At 41.8% G+C, this 16673-nt stretch overlaps 1 protein-coding gene across 2 annotated transcripts in view; it reads right to left on the bottom strand.

The window, feature by feature from the left end:
* Positions 1 to 16673, bottom strand: part of LOC106882676 (myb-binding protein 1A-like protein) — a 52201-nt gene that overhangs the window by 1235 nt on the left and 34293 nt on the right. For both annotated transcript variants that reach the window (XM_089345813.1, XM_089345814.1), the window contains exons 23-34: positions 16475 to 16620; positions 15840 to 15897; positions 14488 to 14598; positions 13376 to 13457; positions 12264 to 12313; positions 12080 to 12136; positions 11513 to 11574; positions 8292 to 8340; positions 6804 to 6875; positions 5650 to 5694; positions 3605 to 3670; positions 1182 to 1277 (exon numbers count right to left, since the gene is read on the bottom strand). In XM_089345813.1, the coding sequence (XP_089201939.1) occupies positions 1182 to 1277; positions 3605 to 3670; positions 5650 to 5694; positions 6804 to 6875; positions 8292 to 8340; positions 11513 to 11574; positions 12080 to 12136; positions 12264 to 12313; positions 13376 to 13457; positions 14488 to 14598; positions 15840 to 15897; positions 16475 to 16620 (894 nt within the window). The remainder of the gene's footprint in view (positions 1 to 1181; positions 1278 to 3604; positions 3671 to 5649; positions 5695 to 6803; positions 6876 to 8291; positions 8341 to 11512; positions 11575 to 12079; positions 12137 to 12263; positions 12314 to 13375; positions 13458 to 14487; positions 14599 to 15839; positions 15898 to 16474; positions 16621 to 16673) is intronic.

The raw sequence follows: 16673 nt of genomic DNA, 5'->3' as shown, positions 1-16673 counted from the left end.
AGCTAAGTTGCAGGGATGTGAACACACCAACATCGGTTTTCAGGCGATGGGTGGGACAAATACATACACACACACACATATATACATACAACAGGCTTCTTTCAGTTTCCGTCTACCAAATCCACTCACAAGGCATTGGTCGGGCTGAGGCTATAGTAGAAGACACTTGCCCAAGGTGCCACATGGTGGGACTGAACCTGGAACCATGTGGCCGGGAAGCAAGCTTCTTACCACACAGCCACTCCTGCGCCTATATATATACGACAGGCTTCATTCAGTTTCCATCGACCAAATCCATTTACAAGGCATTGGTCGGGCTGAGGCTATAGTAGAAGACACTTGCCCAAGGTGCCACATGGTGGGACTGAACCTGGAACCATGTGGTTGGGAAGCAAGCTTCTTACCACACAGCCACTCCTGCGCCTATATATATACGACAGGCTTCATTCAGTTTCCATCGACCAAATCCATTTACAAGGCATTGGTCGGGCTGAGGCTATAGTAGAAGACACTTGCCCAAGGTGCCACATGGTGGGACTGAACCTGGAACCATGTGGTTGGGAAGCAAGCTTCTTACCACACAGCCACTCCTGCGCCTATATATATACGACAGGCTTCATTCAGTTTCCATCGACCAAATCCATTTACAAGGCATTGGTCGGGCTGAGGCTATAGTAGAAGACACTTGCCCAAGGTGCCACATGGTGGGACTGAACCTGGAACCATGTGGTTGGGAAGCAAGCTTCTTACCACACAGCCACTCCTGCGCCTATGTATATGCATACATACACACACACAACGATGAAGGGTGATCTGATCAATGGAACAGCCTGCTTATGAAAATAATGTGCAAGTGGTTGAGTACTCCACAGACACGTATACTCTTAACGTAGTTCACTGGGAAATTTCAGCGCGACACAGAATGTGACAAGGCTGGCCCCTTTTGAATTACAGGTACAACTCATTTTTGGCAGCTGAGTGGACTGGAGCAACGCGAAATAAAGCGTCTTGCTCGAGGACCCAAAAACGTCACCCAGTCTAGGAACTGAAACCCCAATCTTACAATCATGAGTCCAACACCCATCTACTAACCCATTAGACCAGGTACCTCCAGTCTGGAAGAAGGGAGACATCAAAAAACAAAAAACAAAAAGACGGCATCATGTGTTGGGACTACTTACTTGGAGATTGTCTCCCTTGTCAATTGTCAGGATGTTACGGAAGAGACACATTACTTGGTCTAGGAATTTCGGTTTGGCTGAACTGGATTCTAACATCTGTGGAATACAAAGGAGGAGGAGGGACACATTAACATCGTTTAGGGGATGCAAAAGCGGTGTTATTGTATGGGGCTGAGACATGGCGAACAACAGTTAAGTCAAATAAGCAAATACAATCATCCATCAACAGGTGCTTGCGTAGTATACTTAAAATCAGATGGACCGAACACATAAGTGATATGGAGCTATGGCAAAGAACGAATCAAGTTTCGATTAGGGAGAAAATATTTAAGAAAAAGTGGAAGTGGATTGGTAGCACAATTAGAAAGGACACACCGAATGTAGCAAAAAGTGCTTTACAGTGGAATCCAGATGGATATAGAAAGAGGGGTAGGCCTAAGAACTCGTGGCGTAGATCAACACAAAAGGAACTAGAGAAAGGGGGACATTCATGACAGAGTATAAGTACAGAAGCGAGAAATTATGCGACATGGAATTCAATTATAAGTAGGCTATACCCCGCGTTGGAGGGTTAAAGGCAAGAATGAAATGAATATATATATATATATATGGAGCTATGGCAAAGAACGAATCAAGTTTCGATTAGGGAGCAAATATTTAAGAAAAAGTGGAAGTGGATTGGTAGCACAATTAGAAAGGACACACCGAATGTAGCAAAAAGTGCTTTACAGTGGAATCCAGATGGATATAGAAAGAGGGGTAGGCCTAAGAACTCGTGGCGTAGATCAACACAAAAGGAACTAGAGAAAGGGGGACATTCATGACAGAGTATAAGTACAGAAGCGAGAAATTATGCGACATGGAATTCAATTATAAGTAGGCTATACCCCGCGTTGGAGGGTTAAAGGCAAGAATGAAATGAATATATATATATATATATGGAGCTATGGCAAAGAACGAATCAAGTTTCGATTAGGGAGCAAATATTTAAGAAAAAGTGGAAGTGGATTGGTAGCACAATTAGAAAGGACACACCGAATGTAGCAAAAAGTGCTTTACAGTGGAATCCGGATGGATATAGAAAGAGGGGTAGGCCTAAGAACTCGTGGCGTAGATCAACACAAAAGGAACTAGAGATGGAATTCTATTATAAGTGGCCTCCCCAAGAACTACGTTTAGGGTACACGTGTCTGTGGAGTGCTCAGCCACTTGCACATTAATAAATGAGCTGCGACGTCACTGGTGACAAGCTGTATCGGCCTTTGCCTTTCTCTTGGATAACATCAGTGGTATGGAGAGGGGAGGCTGGTGTGCATGGGCGACTGCTGGTCCTCCATAAACAACCTTACCTAGACTTGTGCCTCGGAGGGTAACTTTCTAGGTGCAATCCCATGGTCATTCATGACCAAAGGAGGTTGCAACAACAACAACAACTCTGGGTTGAAAATGTTAATTACCGGGTTGGTAATGTTAATTACTGGGTTGATAATGTTAATTACTGCATTGATAATGTTAATTACTGCATTCATAATTGTAATTATTGCATTGATAATGTTAATTATCAGGTTGATAATGCTAATTACCTGGTCGATAATGTTAATTACTCGATTGACAATGCTAATTACTGCATAAAAGTGAAGGGAAGTCGTGGAAGGGAGAGACCTAGGAAGACATGGGATGGAGCTGATCTCGAAATGGTGAACCTTCGCCCTTTAGCATTTAAACCGGCCATATCCGGCCAAAAGTATTCTGCCTGATTTATGTTCAAACTGGCCAGATCTGGTCTCTCACACCAACCCTACAATATCATTTAAAAAATTAACAGCTACCTCATCGAAATCTCATAGCTACAAAATAATGCATGGTTAGTTCAAAACATTGTGGATAAAAAAAGCATTAATTATGGCAGAATAATGCGAACACTAAAGGGTTAAGGAGATGACAACAGCTTGAGATATGTGGTGCATAGCTGTACTCAAGAAGACATGCCCACCACAGCAGAACTGAGATCCTAAAACCAAGGGGCCACATAAAAAGCACTTGCGCTGGTTCCACATATCAAGCACTGGTGACAGTCCCTTGTAAAAGGCACTGGTGATGGTGTCACATAAAAAGCACCCAGTACACTCTGTAGAGCGGTTGGCCATTAGGAAGGGCATCCAGCTGTAGAGACCAAAACAGACTACGGAACCTGGTACAGCCCCTGGCCAAGCCACCTCCTATCGAGTCATCGAACCCATGCCAGCATGGAAAACAGCTGCTAATTGACAATGATGATGGTGATGGCTGGGTTGCTAATGTTGTCCTCGACAACCATACTGCACAGCTCACGGACCCCAAAACCCCCCCAACCCTGTAAGCAACCAGGTATCAGTAGCAATGTACCCAGCTATCCACCCACAAACCCCACCACCTTCACCTACCTTAATAATTACTGGTACTGTGGTGGTCACGAATGTTTTCCACTGTTTGGCTGAGAGTTTCTGACGCTGGAATTGAAAGAGAGAGGTCATATGAAGATGATGACAATGACAGTAACATCAAAAACAACAACAACAACAAGGAAGGGCACATTAGATAATGTAGTCCCAGATACACTATGCCTGAATGAAAGACAGGTTGGTCACAACTGGAGCATCTTTCATCATAAGTTTACTGGATCAAGGCTGACCTTGGATTAAACAGCAACAACAAGAAAGGGCACATTAGATAATGTAGTCCCAGATACACTATGCCTGAATGAAAGACAGGTTGGTCACAACTGGAGCATCTTTCATCATAAGTTTACTGGATCATGGCTGACCTTGGATTAAACAGCAACAACAAGAAAGGGCACATTAGATAATGTAGTCCCAGATACACTATGCCTGAATGAAAGACAGGATGGTCACAACTGGAGCATCTTTCATCATAAGTTTACTGGATCAAGGCTGACCTTGGATTAAACAGCAACAACAAGAAAGGGCACATTAGATAATGTAGTCCCAGATACACTATGCCTGAATGAAAGACAGGATGGTCACAACTGGAGCATCTTTCATCATAAGTTTACTGGATCAAGGCTGACCTTGGATTAAACAGCAACAACAAGAAAGGGCACATTAGATAATGTAGTCCCAGATACACTATGCCTGAATGAAAGACAGGTTGGTCACAACTGAAGCATCTTTCATCATAAGTTTACTGGATCAAGGCTGACCTTGGATTAAACAGCAACAACAAGAAAGGGCACATTAGATAATGTAGTCCCAGATACACTATGCTTGAATGAAAGACAGGATGGTCACAACTGGAGCATCTTTCATCATAAGTTTACTGGATCAAGGCTGACCTTGGGTTAAACAGCAACAACAAGGAAAGGCACATTAGATAATGTAGTCCTAGATACACTATGCCTGAATATAAGATGGGATGGTCACAACTGGAACATCTCTGATGATAAGCCTGTCTGGATCAAGACTGACCCAAGGTTAAACAACACAAGGAAGGACACATTAGATAATGTAGTCCCAGATACACTATGCCTGAATAAAAGACAGGATGGTCACAGCTGGAGCATCTTTGATCATGAGTTTACTGGATCAAGGCTGACCTTGGGTTAAACAGCAACAACAAGGAAAGGCACATTAGATAATGTAGTCCTAGATACACAACGTTCAAATAAAAGACAAGGATGGTCACAACTGGAACATCTCTGATCATAAGCCTGTCTGGATCAAGGCTGACTTGGGGTTAAACAACACAAGGAAGGACACATTAGATAATGTAGTCCCAGATACACCATGTCTGAATAAAAGACAGGATGGTCACAACTGGAACATCTCTGATCATAAGCCTGTCTGGATCAAGGCTGACCTGGGGTTAAACAACATAAGGAAAGACACATTAAATAATGTAGTCCCAGATACACTATGCCTGAATAAAAGACAGGATGGTCACAGCTGGAACACTGTCAATTACTGGCTTTTGGATTCAGACTGACCTGGGGTTAAACAGTAAAATCTACAAGGAAGGATACATTAGATAATGTAGTCCTAGATACACTATGCCTGAATAAAAGACAGGATGGTCACAATTGGAACATCTCTGATCAGAGGTCTGCTGGACCAGGACTGACCTGGGGTTAAACAGCAACAAGGAAAGGCACATTAGATAATGTAGTCCTAGATACACAATGTTCAAATAAAAGACAGGATGGTCACAACTGGAACATCTCTGATCATAAGCCTGTCTGGATCAAGATTGACCTGGGGTTGAACAACGCAAGGAAGGACACATTAGATAATGTAGTCCTAGATACACTATGCCTGAGTACAAGACAGGATGGTCATTGCTGAAACATCCCTGATCATAGGTCTGTCTGGATCTAAACTGACCTGGGGCTAAACAACAACACAAATGTGCTACATCACACCACTTGCTATCACAATCAGCATCACACAACCCAACCATGACCATCGCCACTTACCATGTTATTGTCCACCATGCAACACAACAATCTGGCAGCTTTCAACTGAAACAACAAAGAAAGAAGAATTTATTGGTCAAAAAAGAGCTGATAATGTTAATTTGTGAATTGATAATGTTAATTACTAGTTTGATAATGGTAATTACTAGTTTGGTAATGGTAATTACTAGTATGATAATGGTAATTACTAGTTTGATAATGGTAATTACTAGTTTGATCAAGGTAATTACTTGGTCAATAATTCTAATTACTGGACTGATAATGTTAATTCCTGGGCTTATAGCAGGGTTCCATCTCAAATAACGATAATTGTTCCAAAATTTTTGGTACAAGTCCAGCAATTTTAGGGAGAGGGAGCTAGTCAAATGCATTGACCCCAATATGCAACTGGTATCAATTTTACGAACCCTGAAAGGCTGAAAGGCAAGGTTGATCTCAGCGGAATTCAAACTCAAAACATAAAGAGCCATAAGAAATTCCGCAAAGCATGCCAGTACCACCTGACTGGCCTTCGTAGGATATTCGAGCGAGATCGTTGCCAGTGCCCCTGGACTGGCTCTTGTGCGGGTGGCACATAAAATGCACCATTTTGAGCGTGGCCGTTGCCAGTACCGCCTGACTGGCCTTCGTAGGATTTTTGAGCGAGATCGTTGCCAATGCCCCTGGATTGGCTCTTGTGTGAGTGGCACATAAAATACACCATTTTGAGCGTGGCCGTTGCCAGTACCGCCTGACTGGCCTTCGTGCGGGTGACACATAAAAGCACCCACTACACTCTCTGAGTGGTTGGCGTTAGGAAGGGCATCCAGCTGTAGAAACTCTGCCAAATCAGATTGGAACCTGGTGCAGCCATCTGGTTTCACCAGTCCTCAGTCAAATCGTCCAACCCATGCTAGCATGGAAAGCTATTCGGGTGGGGGAGGTAATAATGATAATAATATCCTTAAGTAAGTCCCTGACCCTGCTAGGTCATTATATAGGCCACTGCTACCCCTAATCCAGCTCCTCCACAAGATAACCCATGCTCACCCCCAGGTAACAGTATGTACCACTAACACACCCTTACAAACCCTAATCCTCCTTACCCTTGATATCCCATACTCACCTGCGCTAATCCACCCCACCCACCCCTATTGTATGTACCCAGCACTCACCCGTTTCGTTAATTTCTCCTCCTCTGTAGACATGGCAGTCACAAGCCCATTGCTTTCTTTCCAAAATACAACCTGAAACAACGACATTAATTAGTGCTTCTAATTAAGACACAAGGACAGTAATTTGGAGGGGATGTGTTCTATTTTGTTGGCCCCCCCTTTATTTTTATAAAGGATTTTTATTTTACTAACATATATAACAAAGTGGGGTTGTATGTTATTTCTTTGCTGCCCATAAGTCGATTTATATCGACCCCAGTGCGTAACTGGTACTTATTTAATCGACCCCGAAAGGATGAAAGGCAAAGTCGACCTTGGCGGAACTTGAACTCAGAACGTAACGCCAGTCGAAATACCGCAAAGCATTTCGCCCGGCGTGCTAACGTTTCTGCCAGCTCACCACCTTGTGGGGTTGTATGTATGCATTTGCATGACCACCACCACCACATAATATCGAGGAGAGTCAAAAGCTTTGCAATCGAATCGGTGCTGTGTTAATGCAGCCATGCTGGTCTTGCATAAACGCACCCACGGTGGTGACATGTAAAAAGCACTCAGCACATTCTGTGAAGTGGTTGGCATTAGGAAGGGCATCCAGCTGTAGAAACCATGCCACAACAGACAGTTGGAGTCCAGACAGCTCCCAGCATATAGTCTTGACCTAGCTCCTGTGGATTATCATTTGTTCTGATCCGTGGCTCACTTTCTGAAAGGAGGTGGAAGTGTCAGTGAAGGAGTTCTTCCCCTCAAAGGACAAAAACTGGCAGAAAGGAGGCGTCAGACAGTGACACACGATGGCTTCTACTTTGAATGCTGGGCTACTTTTGTTGTAACTTACGGAATAAAGCAAATAAGTTGACCAAAATATTGCAAAACTTTTGACTCAACACGATAAAAAAATAAAAAAAATAATAATAATAATAATAATAATAATAGGTGCAGAAGTGGCTGTGTGGTAAGTAGCTTGCTTACCAACCACATGGTTCTGGGTTCAGTCCCACTGCATGGCACCTTGGGCAAGTGTCTTCTACTATAGCCTCGGGCCGACCAAACCCTTGCGAGTGGATTTGGTAGACGGAAACTGAAAGAATCCTGTCGTATATATGTATATATATATATGAGTATATGTTTGTGTGTCTGTGTTTGAGCCCCCAACATCGCTTGACAACCGATGCTGGTGTGTTAACGTCCCTGTAACTTAGCGGTTTGGCAAAAGAGACCGATAGAATAAGTACTAGGCTTACAAAGAATAAGTCCTGGGGGTCGATTTGCTCGACTAAAAGGCGGTGCTCCAGCATGGCCGCAGTCAAATGACTGAAACAAGTAAAAGAGTAAAAGAGTAAGGAGTAAGTGAATAATTGTTTCAGGTACAAGGACAGCAGCTTTTGAAGGGTGGGAGAAGTCGGTTACATTGACCCCCCCCCCCCCCCTCAGTACTTGACCGGTACTTAGAAGTAGTAGTAGTAGTAGTAATAGTGATTCACTTACTGGAAGTTTCACAATGAGGTTCTGGTAAAAACAAAAGAAATTCTGGTACCTGGAAAAATAAAAAATAAAAACTGAGTTTAAGGGGTCATACACTGGCAGTCTAGCCCTTCTATATATGGGGAGATAGACTGGCCATTTTATTTAAAGGGACATAACCCGGCCCTTCTGTTTAAGGGGACACAGTCTGATCCTTCTATCTACAGGAATACATAGATTGGCCCTTCTATTTAAAGAGATACAGCCTGGCTCTTCTATCTATGGGGATACATAGATGACCCTTCTATTTATTGGGACACATACACTGCCCCTTCTATTTATGGGAACACATAACCTAGTTCTTCTACCTAGTGGGGACACATGGCCTGGCCCTTTTATCTATGGGGACAAATAGCCTGGTCCTCGTATTTATGGGGATACAAACACATATTTCACAGTAACATTTCGTTGAAACATCTACATAATTATTTCGAATCCAGTTGAAATCGAATTTATCTTCCTGGCAGGCGGTGGAGGGGGGGGGGACAAAATAAAATTCGTCAAGTAGTAAGGGAGGTAACTGTACATTTACCGGTTATTTGACTTGTAATATTTGTTGAACCCTTTAGCATTGAGATTATCCTGTAATAATAATGTAATACAGTAAGTAGTACCTCGGTTTTCAAACAACACTGATCACAAATAAATCCTGCTTTATCTCCTGTCTTTCTCATATTCATTTAATACACGAATAAATCGTGCTTTATCTCCTGTCTTTCTCATATTCATTTAATACACGAATAAATCGTGCTTTATATATATATATATATATAATTCTTCGAAACGCCGTTGTTTAAATGGTGGCAGCTGATGACGGGGATGTTTCTATATGGCCTGCTTGTTTGTTGCACCTTGTTTACCATTTTGTCCTTGTTCTTTTGCCACGTCATGTACCCAGTTATGTATCTATATGTACATATATATATGCATATACTCATATATTGTTTATATATATATATATATATATATATATAAAGTAGTTGTATACTGCCAACTTAACGTGACAGTCCCAATAAGGGAATATACTACTGCTGTTTAGCCCTAGGAAGCCAGACCGCTTCCTATTAGGCCTTGACACATTTCCTGTGCCCTTATCCTTACAACGGGGAGACAAACTCCTCCACCCATATATATATATATATATATATATATATATATATATAAAACAATTTATTTGTGATCAGAGTATTTCAAAAACCCTATGTCTTATGTATGTACAACCTTTTAGCATTCAAATTACTCTGTGAAATATAATCCTTATTTATTCACACTGTTTTGAATTAATCATGGATTATCTCACAGCTTTGAGGTTTCAATGATGGGATTGTTTCACATTCAGAATGACATTGTAAGATAGATGCATGAGGTTGGGTCTGGTAGTTTGAACACAAAACAGTTTAAATTGGGCAGTTTAAATGATAAAGTGCCGGTGCCACGTAAAAAGCACCTGTGCTGTTTCTATGTAAAAGGCACCCGTGCCAGTGCCGCAAGTGATACTACCATGGCACCGTGTCAAAAGCACCCATGCTGGTGCCAGTGGCATGTTTGAAAGCACCTGTGCTGATTCAAAATATGGAGCACTGCAGCTGGTGCCACGTAAAAAGCGCCCAGTGCACTCTATGAAGTGGTTGGCATTAGGAAGGTTGTACAAGCAATAGGAACCAAGCTAAAACAGACAACTGAGGCCTGGTGCAATCTTCTGACTTGCCAGCTCCGGTCAAACCATTCTATCCATGCCAGCATGGAAAAGAAAGATATTAAAAGATGATGATGCTAATGCTGTAAAGTGGTTGGCATTAGGAAGATCGTCCAGCCATAGAAACCAAGCTAAAACAGACAACTGAGGCCTGGTGCAATCTTCTGACTTGCCAGCTCCGGTCAAACCATTCTATCCATGCCAGCATGGAAAAGAAAGACATTAAAAGATGATGATGCTAATGCTGTAAAGTGGTTGGCATTAGGAAGGTCGTCCAGCCATAGAAACCAAGCTAAAACAGACAACTGAGGCCTGGTGCAATCTTCTGACTTGCCAGCTCCGGTCAAACCATTCTATCCATGCCAGCATGGAAAAGAAAGACATTAAAAGATGATGATGCTAATGCTGTAAAGTGGTTGGCATTAGGAAGGTCGTCCAGCCATAGAAACCATGCCAAAAGACGGGAAGCTGGCGCTACGTTCTGAGTTCAAATTCTGCCGAGGTCGACTTTGCCTTTCATCCTTTCGGAGTCGATTAAATAAGTACCAGTTACGCACTGGGGGTCGATATAAATCGACTTAATCCATTTGTCTGTCTTTGTTTGTCCCCTCTGTGTGTATAGCCCCTTTTGGGCAGTAAAGAAATAAGAAACCATGCCAAAACAATGGAACTTGGTGCAGCTCTCCAGCCCTGCCAGCCCCTGTCAAACCATCCAACCCATGCCAACATGGAAAGCAGATGTGAAATGATAATGACGATGAATATACCAATCCAATAAAATTTTATCCAACAAAAACAATAACAACACGTAACAAAAACATCTTTAAATGATTATTCCGGAGCATATTCACCATCTACTTCAATTACTGCTTCCCATTTGCTTGGCAGACGATCAGACCCGCCATTTAAAGATGTTTTTGTTGAATAAAATTTTATTCAATATAAACAATAACATGTAACAAAAACATCTTTAAATGATTATTCCGGAGCATATTCACCATCTACTTCAATTACTGCTTCCCATTTGCTTGGCAGACGATCAGACCCGCCATTTAAAGATGTTTTTGTTGAATAAAATTTTATTCAATATAAACAATAACATGTCACAAAAACATCTTTAAATGATTATTTTGGAGCATATTCACCATCTACTTCAATTACTGCTTCCCATTTGCTTGGCAGACGATCAGACCTGCCATTTAAAGATGTTTTTGTTAAATATTGTAATTGTTTTTTGTTGAATAAAATTTTATTCAATAAAAACAATAACAACATGTAACAAAAACATCTTTAAATGATTATTCCGGAGCATATTCACCATCTACTTCAATTACTGCTTCCCATTTGCTTGGCAGACAGTCAGACCATCATTTAAAGATGCTTTTGTTGAATATTGTTTTTGTTTTTGTTGAATAAAATTTATTGAAAGAAAGCTGCAATAATTATGCACCAACTCAATAGAAAACAAATGAGAAAGAGAGGATCTTACCCTTGGTTGTCTAAGAAACCTTTTAAACTGGGTTGGAAGATTTCGAGGAGCCCTTTATGGATCTGAAGAAGGAAATAGAAAGATATAAGAACATTTATAGGCATAGGAGTGGCTGTGTGGTAAGTAGTTTGCTTACCAACCACATGGTTCCGGGTTCAGTCCCACTGCGTGGCACCTTGGGCAAGTGTCTTCTACTATAGCCTCGGGCCGACCAAAGCCTTGTGAGTGGATTTGGTAGACGGAAACTGAAAGAAGCCCGTCGTATATATGTATATGTGTGTGTTTGTGTGTCTGTGTTTGTCCCCACCAACATCGCTTGACAACCGATGCTGGTGTGTTTACGTCCCCCGTAACTTAGCAGTTCGGCAAAATAGACCGATAGAATAATAAGTACTAGGCTTACAAAGAATAAGTCCTGGGGGTCGATTTGCTCGACTAAAGGCGGTGCTCCAGCATGGCCGCAGTCAAATGACTGAAACAAGTTAAGAGTATCATCATCATCATCATCATCATTTAAATGCCTGGCTTGAAATTAAAAAAAAAAAGAAATATAAAAAAAACTTTTACCTTTTTCTCAGTTTCTGGTTTTGCACTTTGACTGTTTTTATTCAGCAACAGTTTACTCTGCGGGGAAGAGAAACAGAGACAAAGAGTGAGGCAGTGGTGGTGGTGGTGGTGGTGATTGTGGGAATGAAGATGGTGTTGGCGGTGATGGTAGTAGTAGTAGTAGTAGTAGTAACGGTTTACTTACCAAGAAGTAGATCCCATCAGACACGTCCACTATGAGACCAACACTGGGTGCTAAAACAGAGATGGACACAAGGACAGTGAGACATTTAGGGAACAATAACAAAGGGAATAATTCCAAACGTATATTAAAAAAAAAGAAAGGCCCGGGCATGGTTGTTTGGTAAGAATTTTGCTTCCTGACCACATGGTTTCAGGTTCAGTCCCACTGCACTTTGGGCAACGTGAATGCACGTGGCTTAGCGGTTAGGGCATTGCACTCACGATCACCAGATCATAGGTTCAATTCCCAGACCGGGTGGCATGTGGGTTTTCTTGAGCAACACACTTCATTTCCAATTGTTCTGCAGGTGGGAGAGTGGCAAAATCATTGTTCGCATTGGCACAGATGTTTCGTGGTATATCTTTGTACGTATATATAGATAGATATATACATAGATAGATATATATACACACATATATATATATATACATAGATATATATATATATATATATATATATATATATATATATAATAATATTAGGGACATGAGTTCTTGAAAATTGGTTATTTTCCCTAAAACTATGTATTATATATATATATATATATATATATATATATATATATATATATTTGTATGTATATATATAGGTAAGTGATAGGCTTGCCTCGATCCTTCAGGGGTAGTCTGAAGCATCCAAGCAACCAGGGGATGTTTAAATCCGAAGGCACTCCTGGGGATCACCTGTACGGGTACCGTCTTGGGAAGAGGGCATCCAGAGGCAGGTAATTTACTGCTTAAACCGTAGTTTATAATTATATTTATGTGGAGAATGGAGCAACAAATACAAGAAAAAGCATAACATACAAAATGACTCACTACATAACCTCAACCTCCACAATGGCTCATTACATAACCTCCACAATGGCTCATTACATAACCTCCACGTAATAAAACAGCGGCTAACTAGTCCAACAGTATTGCTTTTTCTTGTATTTGTTGCTCCATTTTCCACATATATATATATATATATATATATATATATATATATATACACACAATAGCTCTGATCTGAGCCTAAAGAACAACAGAAACAAACAGAAGAAGAAGCAACGAAGCGTGACGGCGACTCACCTTTTCGTGAAAACTCAATCAAGTGTGTCATGAGTTCCAGAAGATCTTGTTTAGTGATCTGTGAATAAGTGTCAGGAGAAACCTGGAAGGAGGAGAAGAAGATGAATATTTGAGGAGGACAATGTGGTGGTGTATGGCGGACAGGAGTGTATGCAGGTGTCGGTTTGTAACAGTATATATGTATGTGTGTGTGTGTGTGTGTGTGTGTGTAGATATGTAAAGCTAAGATCCAAGGATCAAGGTGTAGGAAATTAGTAAGCTTCAACCCACCCATAGAAGAGATATAAAAAAACGACTTTTAGGAGCAATAGTGGTTTATTGGTGGCGCAGCAGATTAATCTTTACTCTTTTACTTGTTTCAGTCATTTGACTGCGGCCATGCTGGAGCACCGCCTTTAGTCGAGCAAATCAACCCCCAGGACTTATTCTTTGGAAGCCTAGTACTTATTCTATCGGTCTCTTTTGCCGAACCGCTAAGTTATGGGGACGTAAACACACCAGCATCAGTTGTCAAGCGATGTTGGGGGACAAACACAGACACACACACATATATACGACGGGATTCTTTCAGTTTCCATCTACCAAATCCACTCACAAGGCTTTGGTCGGCCAGAGGCCATAGTAGAAGACACTTGCCCAAGGTGCCACACATTGGAACTGAACCCGGAACCATGTGGTTGGTAAGCAAGCTACTTACCATGCAGACACGTCTGCACCTATGTATATACATTTTTTTAATCTTTTGCTTGTTTCAGTCATTGGACTGTGGCCATGCTGGGGCATCACATTGAAGGGTTTTAGTCAAACCAAATTGACCCCAGTACTTCATTTTTTTTAAAAACTCTGGTACTTCTGCTATTGGTCTATTTTTTTGCTGAACCACTAAGTTACAGGGATGTAAACAAACCAACTCCGGTTATCAAGCGGTAGTGGAGACAAACACAAAGATACACACACACACACATATACATACATATACACATACATTTTAATGTGTTGCTCCAGTATGACCAAAATCCAACTCCCTGAACCAAGTAAAAGAAAATGAAAATACAGGGGAAAAAAAAAATGGAATTATGGTAGCTGGGTGAGGTTTGAACCTGAGAACTGACCTTGCTTTTGTACAACTGTCGATACAGACGGATGGCCTTCTCTCCAAGGGTCACTTCAATTCTGTTACGTTCACTGGAATCCCGTAGTTCCAGAAGGGGCCGAAATAAGAGCTGTGGGAGGAAAAAGAGGTCACAAAATCAGGTCAGGTCAGGAGGTCATGTGATTATAACTGGGAGTGTGGGTCAGACAATGAAGGTGTTATAGATGTGTGTATGCTTGTGTATGTGTGTGTATGCTTGTGTGTATATGTACATGTCTGTCTGTGTCTTTATGAATGTGTATATGTGTGTGCATGTATATGTGTGTGTATGTTTATGTGCATATATATATGTGTGTGTGTGTGTGTGTATGTATCTATATGTTTGTGTCTGTGTATGTGTGTCTGTGTGTGTGCGCGCGTATGTCCTAATTCAGCTGCATATGTGTTTGTGTGTGTGAGCATATGTATGCGTCAGTAAGTGGATGTATATGTATGAGCGATTGTGTGTATCAATGTGCATGAGTATGTCAGTGTGTGCACAAATGTATATGTGCATGTGCGTGTGCAAACACATGAATGTGTGTGTGTGTGAGTATGTATATATGTTGATCATGAGTGTATGAAAGTTTGTGTGGAAATTTTAAATTTTGCTTAGTTATTAGGGAAGGTCTTAGTGTTTTCTTTTTTTATTTTATTACCATATTCCATGACCAGTTGTGGAGGTGCAGTGGCCCAGTGGTTAGGACAGCGGACTCGCGGTCATACGATCGCGGTTTCGATTCCCAGACCGGGCGTTGTGAGAGTTTATTGAGCGAAAACACCTAAAGCTCCACGAAGCTCCGGCAGGGGATGGTGGCGAACCCTGCTGTACTCTTCCACCACAACTATGTCTCACTCTTTCTTCCTGTTTTTGTTGTGCCTGTAATTCAAAGGGGTCAGCCTTGTCACACACTGTGTCATGCTGAATATCCCCCGAGAACTACGTTAAGGGTACACGTGTCTGTGGAGTGCTCAGCCACTTGCACGGTAATTTCACGGGCAGGCTGTTTCCGTTGATCGGATCGACTGGAACCCTCATCGTCGTAAGCGACGGGAGTGCCGACAACAACAATGACCAGTCTTAAAGTTTCTATTTAGATTATAAGTGTGGGGGGGGGGGGGGGGAGCGGAGAGAGACGGCCAGAAATGGAGGGATAGAGAGACAGAAAGAAAGTGAGAGAGATGAAGAGAAAGACAGAGATGGAGAAACAGACACAGAGAAGGAGAGATAGAGATGGAGAGACAGAAAAAAGAGGAGAGAGAGACAGAGATGGGGGAGAAAAAGATAGAGACAGGGGAGAGAGAGAGAGAGAGAGAGAGAGTGTTACTGACCGTCACTATTTCTGCTTTGTGATTCTGTTTGATGAGGACTTCGATGAAATCGAGTAACCTGCAAAATGGAAAATAAAATCTCGGTTAAGGTTCAAAGGTCACACTCTTACACATCCTCTCATAACACAATTTATATATGTATGTGTTTAGACGTGTGTGTGTGAGTAATAACAACAGTCAAAGGGTTTGTCTGGTGTTGCTACAATTGTTTCATCAGAAGTTTTTATTTTAATTTAAGCATATCATGCTGAGAGCATCGGTTCTCGTCCTATCACCGAAGTTAAGCAACGTCGAGCCTAGTTAGTACTTAGATGGGTGACCACTTGGGAAACCTAGGTGCTGTAAGCCTCACACACTTATTTATAGGCACAGGAGTGGCTGTGTGCTAAGTAGCTTACTTACCAACCACATGGTTCCGGGTTCAGTCTCACTGCGTAGCACCTTGGGCAAGTGTTTTCTATTATAGCCTCGGGCCAACCAAAGCCTTGTGAGTGGATTTGGTAGACAGAAGCTGAAAGAAGCCCGTCGTATATATTTTTCGAGCACCATCCGGAGTATTCAAGCGATTCCAAGCAGTGCTGTTTTCTAGAAGTGCTCCACCCTTATTGCAGCCCCTATTTGTTCCATGTACTCACCGGATCTTCAAGGTTATCAGCTGCTGTTTCTTGTCGTTTGATACTTTCTTGATTTCGCTTCGGTTGCGACTGTGAAATGCCGCAGCGAGTGCAGCATCGTGTTTGATCATCTCGCTGTCACTGAGATCCGACAGTTCTTCTTCGGACTGTCACATGGGAAAACCAATGGTGGAGACGAAACCGAGAAGGTGCAAGAAAA

This window comes from Octopus bimaculoides, chromosome 30 (assembly GCF_046866305.1).
Source record: "Octopus bimaculoides isolate indiv1 chromosome 30, ASM4686630v1, whole genome shotgun sequence".
In the NCBI taxonomy this organism is placed as follows: Eukaryota; Metazoa; Mollusca; class Cephalopoda; order Octopoda; family Octopodidae; genus Octopus; species Octopus bimaculoides.
The sequence above is the reverse complement of the archived record's forward strand: the minus strand, read 5'-3'. Positions and strand labels throughout refer to the sequence as shown.